The sequence below is a fragment of the Cyprinodon variegatus genome, unplaced genomic scaffold (genome assembly GCF_000732505.1).
Source record: "Cyprinodon variegatus isolate N-32 unplaced genomic scaffold, C_variegatus-1.0 Scaffold313, whole genome shotgun sequence".
In the NCBI taxonomy this organism is placed as follows: Eukaryota; Metazoa; Chordata; class Actinopteri; order Cyprinodontiformes; family Cyprinodontidae; genus Cyprinodon; species Cyprinodon variegatus.
This window is the reverse complement of record NW_015150766.1, coordinates 602064-622883: the sequence shown is the minus strand read 5'-3', so window position 1 is coordinate 622883 and position 20820 is coordinate 602064. Positions and strand designations below refer to the sequence as shown.

The window sequence follows — 20820 nt, the reverse complement described above, 5'->3', positions numbered from 1 at the left end:
TAAGAGTAACTGTTGGGTGAAAACATCTTTTTACCTAAAATTCTCCTGGGATTTGATCTTTGATTTTTCCTGGAACAATCAGAGAGTTGTAAGCACAAAAAAAAAAAAAAGGTTTAGAAATGATGTATTTTAAAAAGAAGTACTTCTATAAGGCTTGGTCCGTGAAATCAATGTAAGGATTAAAGGTACGTTGGTATATGGCTGACTTTTGAAAACATAGAACGTCTGCTAAAGTGAAACATATAATTTTTATTTTTTTTTATCTAGCATGGTGTTTCTCTGAAAAGTGTCTTTTTTCTTCAAGTGCACTATTAGTAAGTTTATACATTTTGTGGACTTCCTAACGATGTCTGTATGCTACAGTAGCAAAATACAGTAAACGTAGGTCTTCCTTCAGTTATTTTTTTGACACTTCCATTTTTTTAGCGTTCTTTCTTTTATTTAGGCAATAGTAACTTTCCCTCTGCCATTTTCTAACTTTAAGATTAATTTGGCTTACCTGAATGTTATGTTATCTTGTCTTTGCTGTTTTGAAAGGAAACAGGCTTCGATATCATTTTGACAGAAAAAAATAGGGCCATGGATAACTAGTTTTTAAAAAATCCTCAACGCACTGATTCACCTAAAAGAGTGAATTATGAGTAAAAGACAGGCTTGTCTTTTAGACATTTGCATAGACATTTGATTTACTGAAGGGTATTTCTCATTACTAGTGGCATGGGTATTATTGCAAATGTAGCTGTTTTAAATCCAGGAAACTAAAGCCACATCTATTTCCTGACCTACTGACAGTAAGATTTTTTAAAGCACAGGCATGTAACTGAGTATGTACTTGCAAGAAAATAATTTGTACTAGATCATAGCTGGCTATTTCTGAGTTGGTGTGTTTATTTTGCATGTTGTTATTGAATTGCTTTGAACATGAACAAGGGATATGAGCTGTAAAATACAATGGCTGCATTGATTCCTTGTTTGTGAACACTGTCTCTTGGACTCTGCTGGGCTAATTCCCTGCTGGACTAATTTGTCTAATCCTCATGGTTTATATATAATGCCGGTGTAAGCAGGGAGGTTCTCTTGGGACTTTGTACTTTAGAGAAATTTTATTTAGCACTTCAACTTGTTTTGTTTGGGCTGGGGTTGTTGCTTGTCAGCTCATCATTGCATTGCTCATTGGTGGCCATTGCCTGATAACATTTAACTCACAGGTGTTGTTTATGGTGGTTTTACATCTCCACGCTCTGACTGCTCCTTCATGTTTACTGTTGCTAATGTCTCATGGTTCATCTATACATGCTGTGTATCTTGCTGAGACTACCCCATTGCAACTTTTCCGCTCACTCGCTCCAACTCCCACCTCTTTTCGCTGCCTTTCCCTTCCAAGTCGACCATTGCCTTTCACCCCGTCTGCTGACTTTCTAGAGCCCCATATCAGTCCCTCCTTTGTTTTTCTCTTTCTTAGTTCCTCCCAGCCTGACAGTCCCCCGGGGCAAGTCCCCCCTGGTGGCCCGTGAGGGTGACACAGTGGAGCTGGAGTGCCTTGTTTCAGGAAAGCCCAAGCCCATCATCCTATGGTCGCGAGCAGATAAGGAGGCCCCCATGCCTGATGGCAGCATGCAGATGGAGAGCTACGACGGTGTCCTGCGGATTGTTAATGTTTCCAGGGAGATGACGGGGTCGTACCGCTGCCAGACCAGTCAGTATAACGGCTTCAACGTGAAGCCAAGGGAGGCTGTGGTGGAGCTCATCGTCCAATGTAAGTAAATCCACTGTGGCTCTAAACTATGTCTCTTAAGTAAGATGCAAATGTGTTCTAATCTGTAACTTAGCTAAAACCTATGTGTTAGGTGATGTATTTCCGTTGTGTCTAGTGTGATAATTCCACTATGACCGAAATGTTAAGTTTCCTTATGTCTGTATTTTAACACCCTTCTAATGTTTCTCTTAATGGTGTGAAATAACTTCCCTTTTTTTACCCTTGTTAAACTACATCAGGTCTCTTTTAGAATATGCCACCTCTCAGAGAGGTGAAGAGAATGAATTTCTATACAGAAATCTTTGGGTATACATGTCACACTTGTTAGAAGTCTTTTGTTGTTACGGTGTGGGATCATGTCCAAGGAAGACTGAAGAAGTGCATGTTCCATCTCCAGGCCTCCCTCAGACAACCGACGGTTGATCATGCGGCTCATTGATAAACTCCTTCCCCATCTTTGATTGGTGACATTCAAGAATGGTTTAAGGGCTAATTACAAAGCAGCTAATTTATTCCCTCTAGCATTCATTGTGTCTTCATTTGTGGACATTTGAAAGGAACATCTTGAATGAGCAGCAGGGATTCAAAGTAGCATCAATCTCTCACAGCAAAAGGGGAGGTTTTCCTGTGATGAAGAAGGGGCGAAAGATAGCCAGGAAAGAAATAAAAGTGATCATGTATGGCTCTTACTCTTCTGTGGTAAGTGATTATAGCAACTGGAAAGACTGATTCTCCAAGGCTGCATAGTTGTTGTTTTTTTCATGGCCTACTTTCAGAAGTTAATCCATACTTTCTCCTGTTTTAACTTGCACATCTATTTTCTTCACTTAACAAATTGCCATCTAAAATTATGCAATTTCTTAATTGATTTAAACGTCTCTTGCAGAGTAATTAGGCATGGAAATGTGTGAGATTTCCACTGAGTGATAAACCTGTGTAACAATATAAAACAGAATTTAAAAAAGAGAAGCATCAATAACTTTTAATACTGTGGTTAAAACAATTATAACTTGGGTATGCAATTTTCTTTTAAAGATACCTATTTGCATTAGAGTTAATATAAAATGAGCTGGTTTAATGCCAAGTTTAAGCTCAATTTTGCAAAGTAGTGCTTCATGCACAATATTTCTCATCCCTTGAATTAATTTGCCAAAGCAATGGAGGCATCTTAAAACTAAGTAAGCTTGGCCATCCATCTATCCCTCCGTCTATCCATCCATCCATACATACATCCTCCCTCTGCGGAATCTGTGGGTGAGAGGCAACACTTTTCCATACATTTTCTACTGAGCCACTCCTCTACTAGGCACTTTTTGTGTTCACATGGTTTTCGTTTCAGGTAGTAAGGGGTAGCTAGCCTCAGGGTAGCTTAAGGCTGCTATGGCTTCTTTATCTGCCCCCCCTGATGCTTTCCCGACTCTGCATACAACTTTTTAATCTCCTATCCAATTTTTTTTTATGACACTGACTAAATATCGTAGAGACTCCAACTACTCAGGAGGAGCAGATCTCTGCAGATTTTGACTTCTGTCTCTGTTCCACAAACATTGAAACTATTTTCCACATTTGAATGGGACAGATTATGAAAAGTTATTAAAAGCCAATAAATAAAATAAAGACTTAGACTTGTATTGTCTTTTTGTATACACAGGGTGTATACACAGGGTGTATACACAGGGTGTATACACAGGGTGTATACAAAACGAAATTTCATTTTGTACAGCTTTCGTTACATTTCCATTACTTAAAGTGCAGCAGTGATCAAATGTAAACATTGTGGGAGAAAAAACATGGTGTAAAAAAAACATTGATATGTAAGTTCAGAGCATTAAATATATATGATGTAGTGGAGTGTTTTGTTTTGGTGTTGTCAGTGTGATGCAGGGTCTGTGACATGATTTAGATTTTTCTCAACAATTAAAAATAAAAAAAAACCAAAAGGCACAACTATAAAGCAAAGACCCACTTTAGGAGTCTGTGCAGCATCTCTAAAACTAGAACAGGTAGAGAATTTCTGTAGGCCTATATTAAAAATATAATGGGAACTACTTTTAAATAAAACTGTCCCAAAGCAATAAATGCAGTGGGACGGTTTATATGCTGGCAGAGGCAGTGATAGGTGATTCTCATAGGGGGATCTGAGTACGGATATGTTAAGCTTGTCAAGGTTTTTGTTTTTCTTTTTTTATAAAGAGGGGAGAGTGATACGCTGTACTTATTGCACTGTCTGCCCCTCGTTGTTTAGATTTTTTGTGAGGCTCAAAAGAGGATCTCTCTCTCTCCTGACGTTTGTCGATTTTCTGTCGAATTGGACATAGAAACAGATTCCCCTCTCTGTCAGATTTTCAATTATTCCTCTTTCTCCTTTAGTGGTAGTATGACATGTAAAAGGTATTGTATTTTTGTTACTTTGGAGGCGAGGGTGTAAGAGTTAGAGTTCTGGCTTTGGGCCACTAAACATTAAAGCAACTCTTGAAGCTGGACCAGCTAGAAGAGTGAGGTGCGCAAGAATGCTGTGACTCTTTTCCCTTCTGGGTCCTTTTTGCCTTCATATCCGTCTGTTGTTGCACAATTTCGTCCCTTACCTTTTTCCACTTCCTCACTGCCTCTGCAGTATCTAGACCCGTAGCTAGTTCTTGATTTTCCCTCTCGCGTTGTGCTTTTGGAATAACATAGTGCAGACCATGCTTGAAAATTGGGCATAAATCAGAAATATTTGCGACAAGCTCACTGCGACACACTGCTGTGGGAGTATAACCAGCCCTTCAACCAAGCTCAGTGGCTAACAGCTCAAAACATTAGAGACACCATAGTCAACCATATTCAACCATAGTCCAATAGTTGCCAGTGACCAGAATGATTGACATTGAACTGAAAGTGATGGCTGAGAATAAGTTCACATACAGTAAGGTTGTTTTAAATTTTCCAAATGTATTAGTCTTCCAAAACCCTGCCAGCCGAATGGGGAGAAAAAGAAGCTAAGCTGTAGTTTAACATGCCCCTCTGCAGCTTCTCTACAGTTACTGACCCATCATCTCATCCAAAACAGTGTCTTACCATGACCAAAATCGAATATACAAATAAAAATAGTGATCCAATTAAATTTAAAATAACTCCATTTGAGAGAAATTTAATTAAATGTTGCTTATTAAACATAATATCTCTTAACGTGTTTGTTCGTTAATATCTCCATCTATTACAATAAAATTTATTAATTTGGATTACAGAAACCTGGTCGCAGCAGCAGGATTATGTTAGCAGGAATGAGGCAACTCCTTCCAGCTATTTAAAGCTTTATATGCCTAGAAATCCTGAGAGAGGAGAAAAAGTAACAACAATCTTTAAGCCTAATTTACTAATTAATCATAAATCAGTTAATAGTTACAGTTTTTTTTGCAAATTTAACCCATAATTTATCCCATCCATATCGTAAAGCAAAAAAGCCACTTTTGTTTGTATCTTTACATTACCACAAGATCCTAACTCTCAAAATTTTGATCAGTTTTTGGACTTTCCATTTGATCTAGTATACTGAGAAAGTCATAGTGGGGGATTTTAACATTCATACAACATTGAAAGTGAAGCTAAAATGCAGCCTTCGATGCTATCTAAGGCTTGACTGACTTCATTAAGAATGTGGATAGTCCCTTGCATTCTTATTTTCATACTTTGGACCTTGTGCTGACAAAGGCATTGATTATGAAGAAAAAAACAGCATTTCCCAATTTTCAAAAATACCTTAACAGAGTTCTCCTACCCAAAAAAGGTTCCAGTTTAACAGATCATTATTAGATTATGCAGTAATGCATTTCACAGTAACCAACTGTTTCCAATTTAATATATCTCACCATGTATTTTACAATTACCTATCAGTTTATTTACCCTAATAGCAATTGAGTATTGTTCAATAATAACTCATGAAATCCATTTTTTTGTAAATCAGCTATCCACAGGAACACACTGCAGACTATTATATTGTATGGCACAAAATTTTCAAAATGATTAGTTGTCAAAGAGTTTATAAAATTATTTTAAAGAATTAAAAAAAAGACCCATTATGTGCATTGAGATACAATTATTAAGTGGACTTAGTGGTCATAAGGCATGATTTTGCAGGTTTATAAGTAATCCCCGTAGTTCCTGGGTTGATCCATATGAAAAAAAGAAAAAGAATTCTAGAATTTGAATGCATCCCATTGTCTTAATAGATGACTCAACATACGGTAAATAGATTAATAATGGCAAAAGAGCGTCGGAGCCGTCTTAGGTTTTGCACATTTCTTCTCTGTTCACAGAGAAATGTAATTAGCGCCTACGGAATAGCTAAAATAACTGCTTAGGCCGGCACTTCCAAACGTAGGAAAACACGGGAACAAAAACACTGAAGCGTTTNTATATATATATATATATATATATATATATATATATATATATATAATATACAAGAAAATATACAGGAAAAGCTCTCTGCAATATTTATAGAAGAAGAGACAATCATATTGCTGTAATTTTAAGTACATAATAAAAAAAGGAAGTAGATTTGCAAATACAATAATGGTAAGTGCATTTGAGGGCAAATGAAGTTGTGAGGGCTTTAAGATTTGAGATTAATTTGGTATTTGGGGTAAATGAAAGATCAGTTTCCGGTATATGTTAATTATGGAGTTAGTTTCTTTATCGTTTATATAATATACAGATTGCATTTACTTTTTTCATTTCTGTATCAAGCGCCAATAAAGAGAGTTTTGTTTTGTTGAATATACTTCTATGAATGTAAAATTTTCCAAATAATATTATAGATTAATTAGTTTTGCCAGTTACTTGTTGATTGAGTGTACTTCACTGTGGAGGGAACTCCCTGGAATGTTCTCAGAACCAAGTGAGAGAAATGGGACGGGCCCAAGAAATTTAAAGAATATGCCCTGGGCAATATTTAAACCAGAAATGGGCATTTATTTGATCATTATTAATGCGAAAATGATCATCATTAGAATTTGCTTTAGAAATGCTTCTATTAATCCCAAAGTGAAATAAAATGTTCTTGTTAGTCATAGTTTTTTTTTTTTTACAAAGTTGTAGTAGCAGATTGCTGTAGGCTGAAAGGATCCTCTGTAGCTGAAGACTCTGTTGTCAGCATCCTTCTGAGGAGGATGCTCATAGAGTAGTTCACCATAGTTTGCATAATTTTGTGGGCTTACAAACAAAGATACTCTAACCATTGGCTAGTTCAGCTTGATATACCAGCCAGCCTTCAATAGTTGTGCTTTCTGTGCACCTACGTGACTCAGAGTAAGTCTGTGTGTTTTAAAGAGTATAAAGTGTGTGGGGGGCAGGCAGGCTTACTGGCAGGGTAAGGCACACCCTTTGTATAAAGGTAGGGGAAACACTTAAGCTGTACTGTATATGCACACCTAAAAAACTGCAACTTTTGCTGTTAAAATAAGATATTTTTATAGCGCTGGTACAAGGTCCTCTAACAGAGAGGCTTCTCATATATACCGGTATGTGAAAAATAAGCAGATAAATGTGTTTAAAAATATTTGAAGTATATTTGAAATTCATCAACCCTCCCTAATAACAGAATAATTTTGACAATTGACTGTATAACAGGTCAGTATAATGAAATTAATCCATTGTGTCTGTGAACTGTTTATGGGACAGTGGAGAAGTTGTAAAAATATTTTGACAGAAACTTGTAATGTTATAACAATAACTATCTCAAAGTGTCTTGATAAAACTTTGTATGCCATATCCAAAAGTATGAGGATTTCTTTTACATCAACTAGTCTTTAAAAGGTAGTGATGATACTTAAAATCACGGGCTGGGGGTTATGTGATTAAACTAACACGGGGAAGGTTAAGAATTATTTTTCTAAAAAGTAAGATGTTTATTCTGACGTTCTCCAACATAAAATGACCCCTGTCTAAGTGGAGAAGTAAACATCAGTGGTGTTTTTGTTCACCTTCTCTTTAATGTACAATGAGATTAAAACCAAATACACAACATACAATGACAATTAACAGTTTTTAACAGTGTGAAATTTTACCATAGATTAACCGTCCCTGCATAACATTTTACAGTTTCAGCATCATAATTGTGGTCTCAGCTTCACCATACAAACCTAGCACAAGGATTCACCTCAGGTGGCGGGTCTATGTAACATAATCTAGGAAAATGTCCAGTGAGATTAAACCAGATCATACTCGCTCATTTCCTTGTTCTGTACTGTCAGCTTTAGATTTGGGGTAGAAAGTTAAAACAGCCTTTGTTACTGAAGCTAAGGGGGGAACCAGCATTTCAAAAAGCAAAAATGCAAACACTCAAAGTTTTAGACTTTAAAAAATAGATCTATATTCATAATATCTATGCTTTTTGTTGATATTTGCACTGGCATGTAGGTGCGTTACACACACATTTTATAAAACATGATAAAAAAAAAGATAATTCCCTCTTCTCTGAAAGCCAATTCATTCTAAGTGTGCAATTATTTCTTACTATCTGATGGTATTTTCATAAAAACCTTTCTTGTGCCGTAGTTTTTGATGCCATGCAACACTTTCATCTGCTCTTCATCTTCAAAGCGGAACAAATAATCAAAAGTGTTATTCTAGCAATGCTTTGAACAAATCTACCACTCTATGTTAGAGCCACACTCTTGTTTTTGACTATTAGCCAGCATCAAAGCTCAAATTAAAGAAGCACTTGAGCAGTTTTATTGCTTTGACATCCTTTTGTCCTGTGTGTGTACATCCGCAAATGCTGTTGTCCACATTTGGCTAATACATACACCTTTGTTCATCTTGCTCAGATCCAGAATTCGTTTTATTAGCACAATAGCTGGCTCATCTAGAGTTGTTTGCTGTGTCGATATCCCCCCCTCCCTCCTCTCTTGGCCTGTCTTATGGTGTGTAAGCACAAGCCAATCCTTCTGAGATGCTTTTCTCAGCTGCATTTCCAGGACCCAGCATGAGACGGCCGCCTTTGGTGGTGAGCCATGTGCAAAGCCGCGTTTAGTAACTTGATCAAGGCACCGAGGTACAGTCCTCTGAAGCAAAGAGCATTAGAGGCGTGAAGGAACGACTCTGGCAAGTCAACAGCTTTGATATGTAAAAACCTGCATCTGTTGGCTGGCAGAGGCGACGCCAGGAGGAGAGGTAGTGGGAATGGAAGGCGTCTCCCTTTAGAGGCATCGCGCTAATAGAATTGCAAAAGCCAAATCCCAAGCTGTGACACCCTAATGTTCTTAGTCAAACTGACTTGGCATGGTCCAGAGGCTTGAAAGAGGAAGTGAAGACACAGATAGAGAGAGAGAAAAGAGGTTTGGAGAAGTCATCTGTCCTAGATAGGGATGTCTGTCAGAGTGTGATCAACTTCTACTTCAGCCCAGATGCATAGAAATCTTTTAGCCAGACGTCCCCTTCTGTTCCCCTCCACATCCTTCATGACACCTGCCCGATTCAACTGAGCAACTGTCCCCTTGAGCAACTGCCTCACCTCCTGACATACATCAAGTAGACACACCGGGATTCAGAGCTACTGTCTGGGCAAAAGTAATGAGCAGCAATAGAAGATTATTGTGTTTAATTAATTTTCCTTTTTGCATCAAGAAGGGCTGCATCACTTGCCCCTGAGGGCTGATGTTATTCCAACACATTAGCTTACCGCCAACCTAAGTCAGCAAATTAATCTTTTTCATTGCAGCAGGGCTCAAACAGAGCATTTAGGGGTGCGTTTTTTATCTTTTTTTTTTTTTAAGCAGCAGCAGCAGATAATTGCATTGATGAACCGTCACAATCAGTAGCTGGTCAGGAATGTGTGTTTCTAGCTTGCAAACAAAAGCCTACATTAGTAAGGAAGGGAAAATTCCTAACTTGGTTAGTCATGCTAAAATGAATTGTTAATCCTTAGAACTCCTTTCTGATGCTTATAAAGTTAATGTTTCTTTACATTAAATTTTAATTTAAGTTATGAATCACCACAGCATGTTTACTAGCGTATAATAATTCATATAGTTTTCAAGTTCATTGTTTGATGCACTGATACAGATTAGCATTTCACTACATTATTCAATACAGAGACACATTATAAAACACATGGTATAATGTTTTCATGTTAAATTTATGTGCACTGACCTTTAAATGAATGCTTTTTTTCTCTATGAGGACTTGATATTGTGTTAAACTCTAAACTTAATCTTCCACTAGAACATTGTTGCCTCTATCTAAAAACAAGGCATTTGCCTCTTTTTTTGACCTCCTATATACACTAACTCGAAGACTAAATTTGTAGATAGGAGTTTGTTTTGAAAACAAAATTTAAAGGGACAAATTGAAATTGATAAATAAAAATCCATTATTCAACTTTTTTTTTCTTAATTTAGAACCTCATTTATAACCCGACCTGGTATATCTGTGAGTAACACTTTACAGAAAGCTACACATACTGTGGTTTGCAATTAACTAGTATTGGTTAACTACCCATTAGTACAGTATTAGTTAACAAAGCATCCCCTAATATTTTAACTACCATATTATAAACCTTTACATTCTTTATTTAAAGCCTAATGATTGTTTTTTTTTTTCTTAGTGTTCCTATAGTTTGACCTAACCCTAAAGAATATATCAAAAGTCCTGCATTGACCTTTTGTAAATGTAATACACATACCTTAGGAATAAGTGTGATTTTTTTAACTTAAGTGTAAAGACAGGCATCTAAAAAACATTTGTTATTGTTATACATATTTTTATTTTTGCAGAAGGAATTGCAGAAGGAAGGGGTTCATCCCCTAATTGTTCTCATTAAATTGTCCAAAATATCTCAGTGTGCTGGAGAATTCAGATTTGCTTTCACTGGAGCTAAGGAGTAAAGCTCAGCTCCTGAAAGAAAAACCCCACATATTTCCCCCCACCAACCTCTATTCTTCATTTTCCCTTGGCGCAATACAGTCAGAGAAGTAGGCTACCCCTTATACTGGCAAACGCCAAACCTAGAATCGTCTATCTTGGTGCAAGATAGAGAGGCACAATTCATCACCCAGAAGAACATGCATCCACTGCTCTGGAGTCCAATAGTGGCATGCATCAGACTCTTTACATTACACTTCAGGATGTATTGTTTGAATGCAGCTGCTTGGTCATGTACTGTTTTTGAGGTAATGAAGGCCTTATGAAGCTTAGGGGTCAGCAGTGGTTAAATCTGCAGAAAGTTGGTAATCTGTGTCCTATGCACATCAGAATATGCTGCACTTGCTTCCTCACTTTAACCAACCTTCCACTTAATGACTAAGTTACTTTTGTCCCTGATTACAATCACTGATCTATAATTCCATTTCCTGGGAAACTTTTCTACTGGACTCGTTAAACAGGTGGCATCTGATTTCAGTACCACCTTGGAATTCACTGAGCTCATCAAAGTGATCCATTATGTTTTTTTGTACAAATATTTAACAAAAACACTTTGCATGCCTGGGTGCTTCAGTGTAAATTCCTGTGGCTGTGGAAATGATCCAAAAACAATTACATTTTATTTACTTATACCGCCTCTATGTTAGTACTTGTAGATACTGGGTACAACAAAAAAACAAGAATACAAATGGACACATGCATAAAATTATTGAAATCAAATGAACTTGTTTCTCCAATAAAGTTTGGCCAAAGTAGTTAATAAAATCAATTGCATAATCTCATAGTTCAAGACTTAGATTTTGTAACTCTTGTATAACATTTTTTTTTCTAAAATAATGCTAAACAGTTAAACAGGGAAATATTTTTCTTTTCTATGTCCTAATTTGTTTTTAGTTTGATATTTTCTGTGATTGTAGATACATGTTCTAAAACTTAAATAAATAGACCCTGATTTTCTAACAACTGCTTCAAATAATTCGATATGGACTGTAGTACTAAAGTACTCATAGTGCTGCACTTTTTCCACATTTATTTCTTTTGCAGCATATAAATTGTATTAATTGACCTTTATATCTCAAAAAGATTAAACAAAATACCTCATAATGACAATGTGAAAAGCTTTTTTGGAGATTGTTGAAAATGTATTATTAAAAACTGAAAGCGAAGAAACTAACCATTTAAAAAGTAAAACATTACATAACACTGAGGTAAGGTACATGATGCCTTCACTGACCAATTCCACAGCTAAATGGAGTCCACCTGGGTGAAATCCCATTAAGTAGACATGATAAGGAAAGGCTCACATCTGTCTATAACATGAGGAATCTGCAGCTTGTTTACTGTAGTAGAGTGGCCAGATGAAAGTCATTCCTTTTATATAAAGCAGCTGCCTAGAGTTTGCCAAAAGGGTCCTGAGAGACCCAGATTGTAAGAAACTATTTTATCAGATCTAAAGTAAAAAGATTGAACTATTTTCTGTAAATTGACAGGGATTATGTCTGAAGAAAACTAGGCCACAACCATCCTGTTTACAGTGAAACAGGGTGGTGGCAGTATCATACTGCTGGGATGTTTTTTATCCACAGCAGAACCCAGTAGGCTGCTCAAGAGACAGGGAAATGTGAATGCAGAAATGTATGGCCACATCCTGGATAAAAACTTCCTACAGAACTCTCTTGACATCAGAGAGAATGAATAGTTTATTTTCTGTCTACCAAACAACAAAAATAATGTCTTAGTAATCACTTTCTGAATGCCTTGGAGAACCAAAGTCCAGACTTGATTTCTATTGAACACTGAACAACTTTTCGAAATGGTTGTGAAGAGACAAACAAAACCTGATGAAACTTGAGATGTTCTACAAAAAAGGCCAAACTGCCTAAAGATAAGTATGTTAATCCTAATACTAAGACTTGGAGCTATAATTGCTGCCAAAGGTGGATCAACAAAGTAGTACAGGACTATAATGCAAAATTAACTTGTGCAAGCTTTTCTGTGCTATAATGCTGTTCGCTCGCCAGTAAAATGCATAAAATGGTATTTCACTGAGTATATTGGGATATTGTCGGTAGACTTGAAAGAAAATAGATTTCATATCATTTGGAATTAGGCTTTTGTGTAACTAAATATGGATAAAGGGCAGTGCAGTCAAAAACTCCCAAATGCACTGTATTGAACAGTTACCATGTACTCCCTTTAGTTGGATTTTTGTCTGGTATACCGAACAGAACTTTTTCTGCACTAAGTAAGAAGTTCAGCACCTTGTTTTCCAGACGATATTTGCTGCCTGTAAAATAAACTTTGGTTCCTACGAGAAGTTGAAAATAAATATGCCTGTAGAGTCAGCTAAAACGAATTACTTAAATAATTATTATTAACCATATATTGCAAGTACTATGATTGTCAGAGGTAACAGTAATGTAACAGAAGATATGTATTTATTTGAGGTGTAATTCATTCTCTGTAATCAGGGAGCATTTTGTTACTAGCCTTTTACTGTTTCAGTCTTACTGTTACTGTTGGCTTTCATGTGCAATAAAAAGAAAGGAGCCACAGGGTCTATTTCAGGGACAATTAGCAAACTCCACTTGGTGCTTTTATTCTTGATAGCGTAGAGTGAATATTGTTGCTGAAAGCTCTTGCCTTAAATTGCTCGGGGATTTATTTATAAGGTGCATTTTTTCTTCTCAAACTGCTTTTGTTATCACTGCCATCCACTGATCCTTTAGGGGAAACAACTGTTTGTTTTAAATCAACATGATTTGGTGTCTTATAAAAAGTCTTTGGAAAAAATACCAAACACTATAGAATGCGCGGATTTTATAAACAGCTCTGAACAAAGTTGCATCCCTTAAGCTAAATGTATAGATGTCGGGAGGTTGCCAAAGTTCAATAAGCTTTCACTGTAAAAACAGAAAAATATATTTATATATAAATTCTGGTTTAAAAACATGAAAAATGTTTGATTTTTGACAAAACCCACATTTTTTTCCTCATACAATACTATGACAAATGTCAACATAGGTTGGTGATCTCTAAACCATTCCCTGAAATAGGATTGTGAACATTTCATGTATACTTGCTAAAATTGTCATAGAAATGCATATAATTGAAGATGCTATTAATAAACTTTTGTGTTTTCAAATATTTAAATATAGAGGCAAAAGTTACACCTACAATCTATCTCAGGTTTGACAAAATGCAATGGGATTGTTAGTGGTTATAAATGCATTATACTCCCTGGATTTTGCACACTTTGGTTATTAGGATGTTTGTATAGTAATGCAGTCAAACGCAATATGGCAACTTATGTGCCTGCTGTTCCATTCATCAGACAAAGCTGGTAATTAGTAAATAACCTACATAATTACGTACAATGGCACAATGAAAAGAGACATTAATGATTAGAGCAATATTAGGCAACATAAAATGTTTATCCAAAAATGTATGAGAAGAGAAAATGTAAACTGGAAAAGAATTTTGTAAAAGGCTTGAAAGTAAAGCTGAAGGAAGTTTTCAATAGGGTTGCAAGAGGGAGATAAAAAAAAAAAAAAAATCTTAAAACCTTGTGAAAAATTTTATTTGTTCCCATGAAAGAAAACTTGACTACTCAAGCGCAATTAAAGGCTATAGTTGAACAAAAGTTAAGTCGTGAATTTTGGAGAAAAAAAAAACACTGTACTGTACCTTGAGTGAAACGTAGCTGTGATGACACCATTGGTGTGGGCTTGCATCTTTTATCTGGAACATGGTTATGTTAAGGTGGATAAAACAATAAAAGCATATATCAATAGCAAGCACCTTAAATCTGAAAATGTCAGGTGTTCGTAGCCAAAAATGGATTTCATTTACAGCATCATGACATTCAACTAAAACACAGGAACTTAAAAATGACTTCAACAGAAAAGGCACAGTTTATTTTTAAAAACCCACCTTGGAAACAATAAGTTACCCAAAATTGATTAACTACTAAAGAATGCCTAGAGGACTAGTAAGGAACTAATGGGTAGTTAACTAGTATATACTGGGGAACACCTAGCCTGGCCATATTTGGGGAGTACTTCTTAGTTACCTGGGAAACAGTGAAACTAATCAGGAACTAATGAGTAGTTTCACATAATTTATTGGTACACAAAAACATTAGATAGTAAAAAAAAAATAGTCATGTAGTGATTGTCATCTCCATTTGAACTTTAACAATTACAATTTTTTCATTCTTAATGAGTTTATAAAGTTGATCCACTGTGGTAATAGCTTGTTATGGTATCTGTTGTTTGTTACAAAAATGTGCATTTTAACATTGCTGTATTTCAGCATAATCTTTTCTTGCAGGCTTACCCACATGAGTTCTCTTTGTGCTCCTAAGATAAATTAGTTGAGACTTCAGTGAGGGTTCAGAGAGAGTATTTTAAATTTTTAAAAGTTAATTAGTGTTGAGGGCAAAGATCTAAACTCCCACCTTTTAAATGTTTAAGCTGCCTTCTGGAAATACAGGTGCACACAAATTAATAATGCCATCCTCAACTCCTAAGAAACAGTTGTACATTGCAGTACATGCATATCTTTATTTAGACCACCATAGAAGTCTATATGAACTGTAAGAAAAAAAGGCCTGTGCTCCATAAATGTTGTTTTCCCCCGTCATCAGCGTAAAGCCGTCCACCAGTGACTGATGACAGATTATATTCAGTAGGTACTCTAGCTTTTCCACGGCCTGTGGACTACAGCAACTCCGAAATCACAGTGGCTGCTACATTAAACACTGTGAGCACTGCTCAGGGAATATAACACAGGACCTTCTTACTCCGTTCTGCTTATGTTACCTCTGCAACTCTTTTACGGGAAATGCACAGGAGAGCGATGAGGCTTGTTCCCTTGTTTAAGTTACGTTTTTTTTATTATATAAAGAGATTTACCCCCTTTTTTCATTATTTGTGATACCAAGTGAATGGGAATGCACTTATTGCAATTTGATCCAGTGCCATTCACAAAAGCCGTGGAGCTAGCTGTTATTCTGCACAGAATCCTACAATATTGATGTGATAAGAAAACTTCCAGATGCCCTTTTTCACATTTGAGATAGGCCTGTGGATTATGGTAAAATTCCAGCCGATGTTCTTTAGAAAGAACTGATTGCTCCTACACTAAGTGGAGATATAAACAAATGTCTCTACCTACCACCTTGGAACAGGATATGTAGACGAAAAAGTCAATGTTTTTTTGTTCATTTTTTCCTCCTCAGTCCAAACCCTTCAAAAGGTTTGTGTTTACTTTCACTTTGACCCCCACTGTTATGATTTATCATTTTCCCATTTCGGCCAGTCATGATATGATCTAATGGCGTGTCATTAATCACAGCGGTGCCTCAGTGAACTGTAGGATGTTGCATCTTGAAGGATAATTAGCATTGAGGGCAAGGATAAAATCCCCTACTATGTAGTGTTTCTGCGTGTCAAGTTTTTATTTTGCATTCTGCATATTGTTCACACCCCACATATCCCTGTGCAGTTCTCTGGCCTTGTGGATTCATCCTTCTCTACTGCCAGGGGTGACCTTCAATTATTTATTTTCAAATAAAATAAGCAACTGTTGCTAAAATAGTGCAAACAAATCCAACATAAAATTCCTAATAATGGCTGCAACATTTCCTATTTTATATTTCTGCTTAGGGATAGAAATAATAACATTAATAGTGTTATCAAATTATATGCTGTATATTTCCTTACTTTGCTCATAGCTGCATATCCTATCAAATTTGGAAGGCTCAGTAAACAGATTATATTACTGACTGTGAATAATGTAGAAGATTATGTTGCAGATAACAGTTTCAATCAGGTAATCAGTGATCTGTAACAGATTACATTCAGAAAAAATTGCATCCCCAGCCTTTTATAAAGCTGGCATCGCTCCTGTACTCTGTCAGAAATTATGCAAATCTCAGGCAATCAAGGGGTTCTGTGTCATTCTGTCGCGTCTCCTCCGTGTTCATTCACTGTTGTTTATCGAGCTCCAACGTGACTTTTGTCAAGTTTCCACCAGAGCCAGTCAACAGTAAAGATGCCTAAAATGGGGGAATTATTCATAACCGTTCCACTGCTTGCACACACAAGCTCTTAAATACAGTTAATCTACACACTCTCCACCATACACAATATCTCATGCAAAGTAAAGGCACTGAAATGTATGCGTGAAACATATTAAAAGTTTCCCCAAACTTAGCCGGGGTCTCATCAAGGCCATTCAACTGGTTGAATAATTCACCAGCAGGTTGTCTGTGTGGAAAGAGGTGAAGGCTGTCAGATACTCAAATAAGTTATTAATTTTCCATTTTCAAAGCCCGAGGTGCACTTCATCATCCGGTTACAAGTTTTCTGCGAAGCGAAAATGATTTCTATTTTGAACATTGTTCTTTGTTTTTGTGCAAATTGATTTTAACGCAGACCTGCCGCTCCTCCTGCAATTGTTTTCATTTTCATCTGTTTCTGAAATGTAATGTTTTCCAGTGAATATGGTCTACAGTTCATTTACACTGTGCTCAGTGTTACCCCATTTTCTGCTTCCTGATATCTGAATGTGCTTCAGCATTTCATCTTCTATTTCAGATGTCTTATATTGCATTGAATATATAACTGTTTCAACACAAATTTTAATGTTTTTTTCACAGGAATTTGAAACTGCACGTTTTTTATCTTCTACAGATTTAATTTTAGAGAGTGAAATGTGCATTTGTTTTTAATAGAGCTCTCATCATATGAAAATGAACATAATTTGCATAAGTGCAATTCTTCCAAGTTGTGACCGTCCATCTTAACTGCAAGGAGACCATTAATTAATGACACAGTCAAGAGCTCCAGGCTTACTTTGAAGAAGCTGCAGAGATTCACAACTACCATTGTAGACTCTGCTGAAAGAACAGGAAGAAAAACAAAAAAAACAAACAAGAAATCAATATAAGGTCTTCCTTGCTCCCACACTCTCATACCTCTCCTTTATTCAGTGTTTTTCTCGCTGATTTTTTTTTTTTTTTTTCTACCATTTAGACCCTCCTACAGTGGAGCCTGTTCACATGGAGGTCCGTCAGGGTTTGGGGAGGCCAGTAGTGATGACCTGCAGAGTGCTGCGAGCCCATCCCTCTCGAGTGTTGCGGTTTGAGTGGCTGCTTTCAAACCGGCTGCTCCATGCCGGGGCGTTTGACCCACACAAAGATGAGACGGAGTACACGATCCGCAGCCTGAATCGTGAAGGCTGGGGCGAGTACACATGCAACGTCATCAATGAGGCCGGAGCAGGCAAATGCACCTTTCAAGTTACAGGTAAGAAAATATCATTGTAGATTGAACTTTTACATATTTAATCAGTTGATTTCGCTGCTCTGTTTAGTCTTCACCCTCAAGTTTTTCTTCCTTTCAGACAGATAGTGAGAGCTCTACCTAGTATATACAAGTTCTAGCATATGAACAGTTCTTTCTTAAAATACAAAATTTGATAGACTATCTGCTGAACAGTCATGTTATTTCCTAAAACGTTAGTGTTTGTACAGTAGGCCCTCCATACTTTCTGATGTATCTGTAGTCTGACTGAGGTGATGCCCCCCAATTGTTTTCCGTTCAGTACAGGGTCCCTACAGAGTGTTGAAAAGTAAAAACTTTGCAAAATCCTTCTTAAAAGAAAGCAGGGTTTTAGATGTTTTTTTTTATAAAGACTGAATTGATTCCTCTGAGTAAAATATATATTTTTTTCAAAATCTAATTTGCCTTAACTTAATGACTTTTAAGTTGGTTTAAACATCCATCCCTTCATCCTCCCATTTGAACATGAACCCATCAGTTACTTGATACTTACTTCCAGTCCAACCACCCACATTCATGTCTGTCAACCTGTCCATCACCCAATCATGTTGCAGTCTGTGCAGTGAGGCCTCAGTTTGTCCAATGGTTCATCTGTCCAATCATCTGCGACGTTAATTCATCACCCCAGCCATTAAGCCATACCTGCATCCATCAGCCTTTTCATCTGACTAAGTGCACATCTGTCTGTCTGTCTGTCTGTCTCTACGTTTTCTTTTAAAGTCTGTGGAATTTCCAGGTTCCAAATTTGAAACTTGACCAAGCTACAATTACCTGCATGACCAAGCTACAATTACCTGCTATGAGTTCATAGTTACATTCTATATTTTCATGATAACATTTGTACAAATCTTGACTATTGACTATACTGAAATGTAATTCAGTCAATTATTTTGAAATAGAAAACTGTGTAATTTAAGCTACTGTTGCTCTTCCAGGCGGTTATATATGTGGAGGGATGGCATCATTTCCTCAGGATTTTTAAAGCCTCAGTGTTACTTGGTGGTTAAAATGATCTAAAAGTCAAAAAATTTTGCTTTCCACCAGTTTTGCATTGTTTCAATCTTTTTAAATGTAGAATTCCCCTGATATCATTTTCTCATTTTGCCCGTTCTTTTCTCTTATACAGCTGTTGGTTCTTCTATACACAAAACCTCAATTCTATACACGAGACCTGATTTCAATCTGCCTTTCATATGTTGTAGACTGACCTTTATTTGGCAGTTTAGACTAGATCCAGTAAGCTCTGAACTTTCTTTGCAGTTGTTCTCACATTTTTCATTACTGATGGCAAAATGCCATTGTGTTTCATAAACTATATATATATATATATATTCTTTGCAGTTGTCCTCACATTTTTCATTACTGATGGCAAAATGCCATTGTGTTTCATAAACTAACACAAACAGTTTTCTTTATCTGTCTCAACTTCAGTAGATGGCCAGTTTCCTGTTTAAAAGATATATTAAAGATAATTTGTTGATAGTTTAGGGCTTTACCTTAACACTAATTGCGCAGGAACAGGATTTGGACAACCTTAAACTAATATTATAATGTCTAAGTTTAGTTGTTTGCCTTCTATCAGTATATGAGCTTTACCAATTAAGAATTTTAGGATAAGATTCTTTATCTTAGTTTTTATAGCATATTTAAGCATATTATTAGATCACATAAAGAAATCCACACAGTTATTTTTTTTTATTTCTTTTTTTAGAGACAGCAGTCTATCAATCTTCAAATGACCTGCCATTATTGGGAAATATCCAGTTGGAAGCTAACAAGTAGCACATTTAAATCTACCAATCTGTGATTATTAAGTCAAAGGAGCATAAACGGTTTTAGAAACCTCTCTTGAGGTACGTGTTAGTTGAAAATTGTCAGGTGTTAAGAAAAGGAGGGACTTATAATAAAGGAAGTACCGAGAGAGTTAGAGAACTAACTAGAGAACTACGTCACAATATTTTGTAATAAGGTTTATTTTGTGTTTTTAGATTCATTTTAAAGATTGCTTGTTATGAGTATAGGCAAACAAGACTAAGAACCAATTTTTCTTTTTTTATTCTCATCATAATAAAAGCAGTAATAAAAAAGTATTTAGAACATGTTTTAACATCTTTTTATTATTTTACATTAAACTGAATGGCTAAAAAATTACATCACTTAGTTTTTTTAAAACCTGTATTTGAAAAGCAAGTTAAAATACACCTCAAAAATAAAAAGCTTGCCTTTTATCTAAAGGCTTCTTCAGCACATTATTACTTTTAAATGCAGCAATTAATGTCCAAAAAACAACAACAACAAAAAAATAATAATAATAATTGCATTTGATCATGCTTTTAACTAGACGAATATTCATTTATTCTCACTTTACCAAAAGCTTAAAACTAGCAAAGTTAATAATCCACAACATGCATTCAGTTTTTGCAGCTATTGATACCGTAGAGAGCAAGGATATACAACCTTCTTTATTTTAAAGAATCACAGTTTTTGCCATCATAAGACATCCCTGATAATGAAAAATATAATATGTAATGTAATATTTACAAATCCAAATCATAATCTCTATTTTTACAAGAATAGACATGTAATGATATAACTAGTATTTCTTTAACTTATAGGGAATTATAGGCGGAGATGTTACCTGCTTTACACACATTTTAACTATAAATGAATCACTCCAGAGATACCCAAATTAATTTATTATATTATTTATGACAATGACCTACGTTAAATTTGTTTTCTTTGTGACTGCACAAACTTTGACCAAGTTTATTAAAGTGATTAAACCAAATAATGTTTGCCAGTTTGTTGCAG

At 36.0% G+C, this 20820-nt stretch overlaps 1 protein-coding gene across 1 annotated transcript in view; it reads left to right on the top strand.

Moving 5' to 3' along the window:
* Nucleotides 1-20820, top strand: part of mdga2 (MAM domain containing glycosylphosphatidylinositol anchor 2) — a 169081-nt gene that overhangs the window by 78609 nt on the left and 69652 nt on the right. Inside the window, exons 8-9 of the mRNA XM_015384460.1 lie at nucleotides 1463-1756; nucleotides 17701-17973. Coding sequence (XP_015239946.1) covers nucleotides 1463-1756; nucleotides 17701-17973 — 567 coding nt within the window. The remainder of the gene's footprint in view (nucleotides 1-1462; nucleotides 1757-17700; nucleotides 17974-20820) is intronic.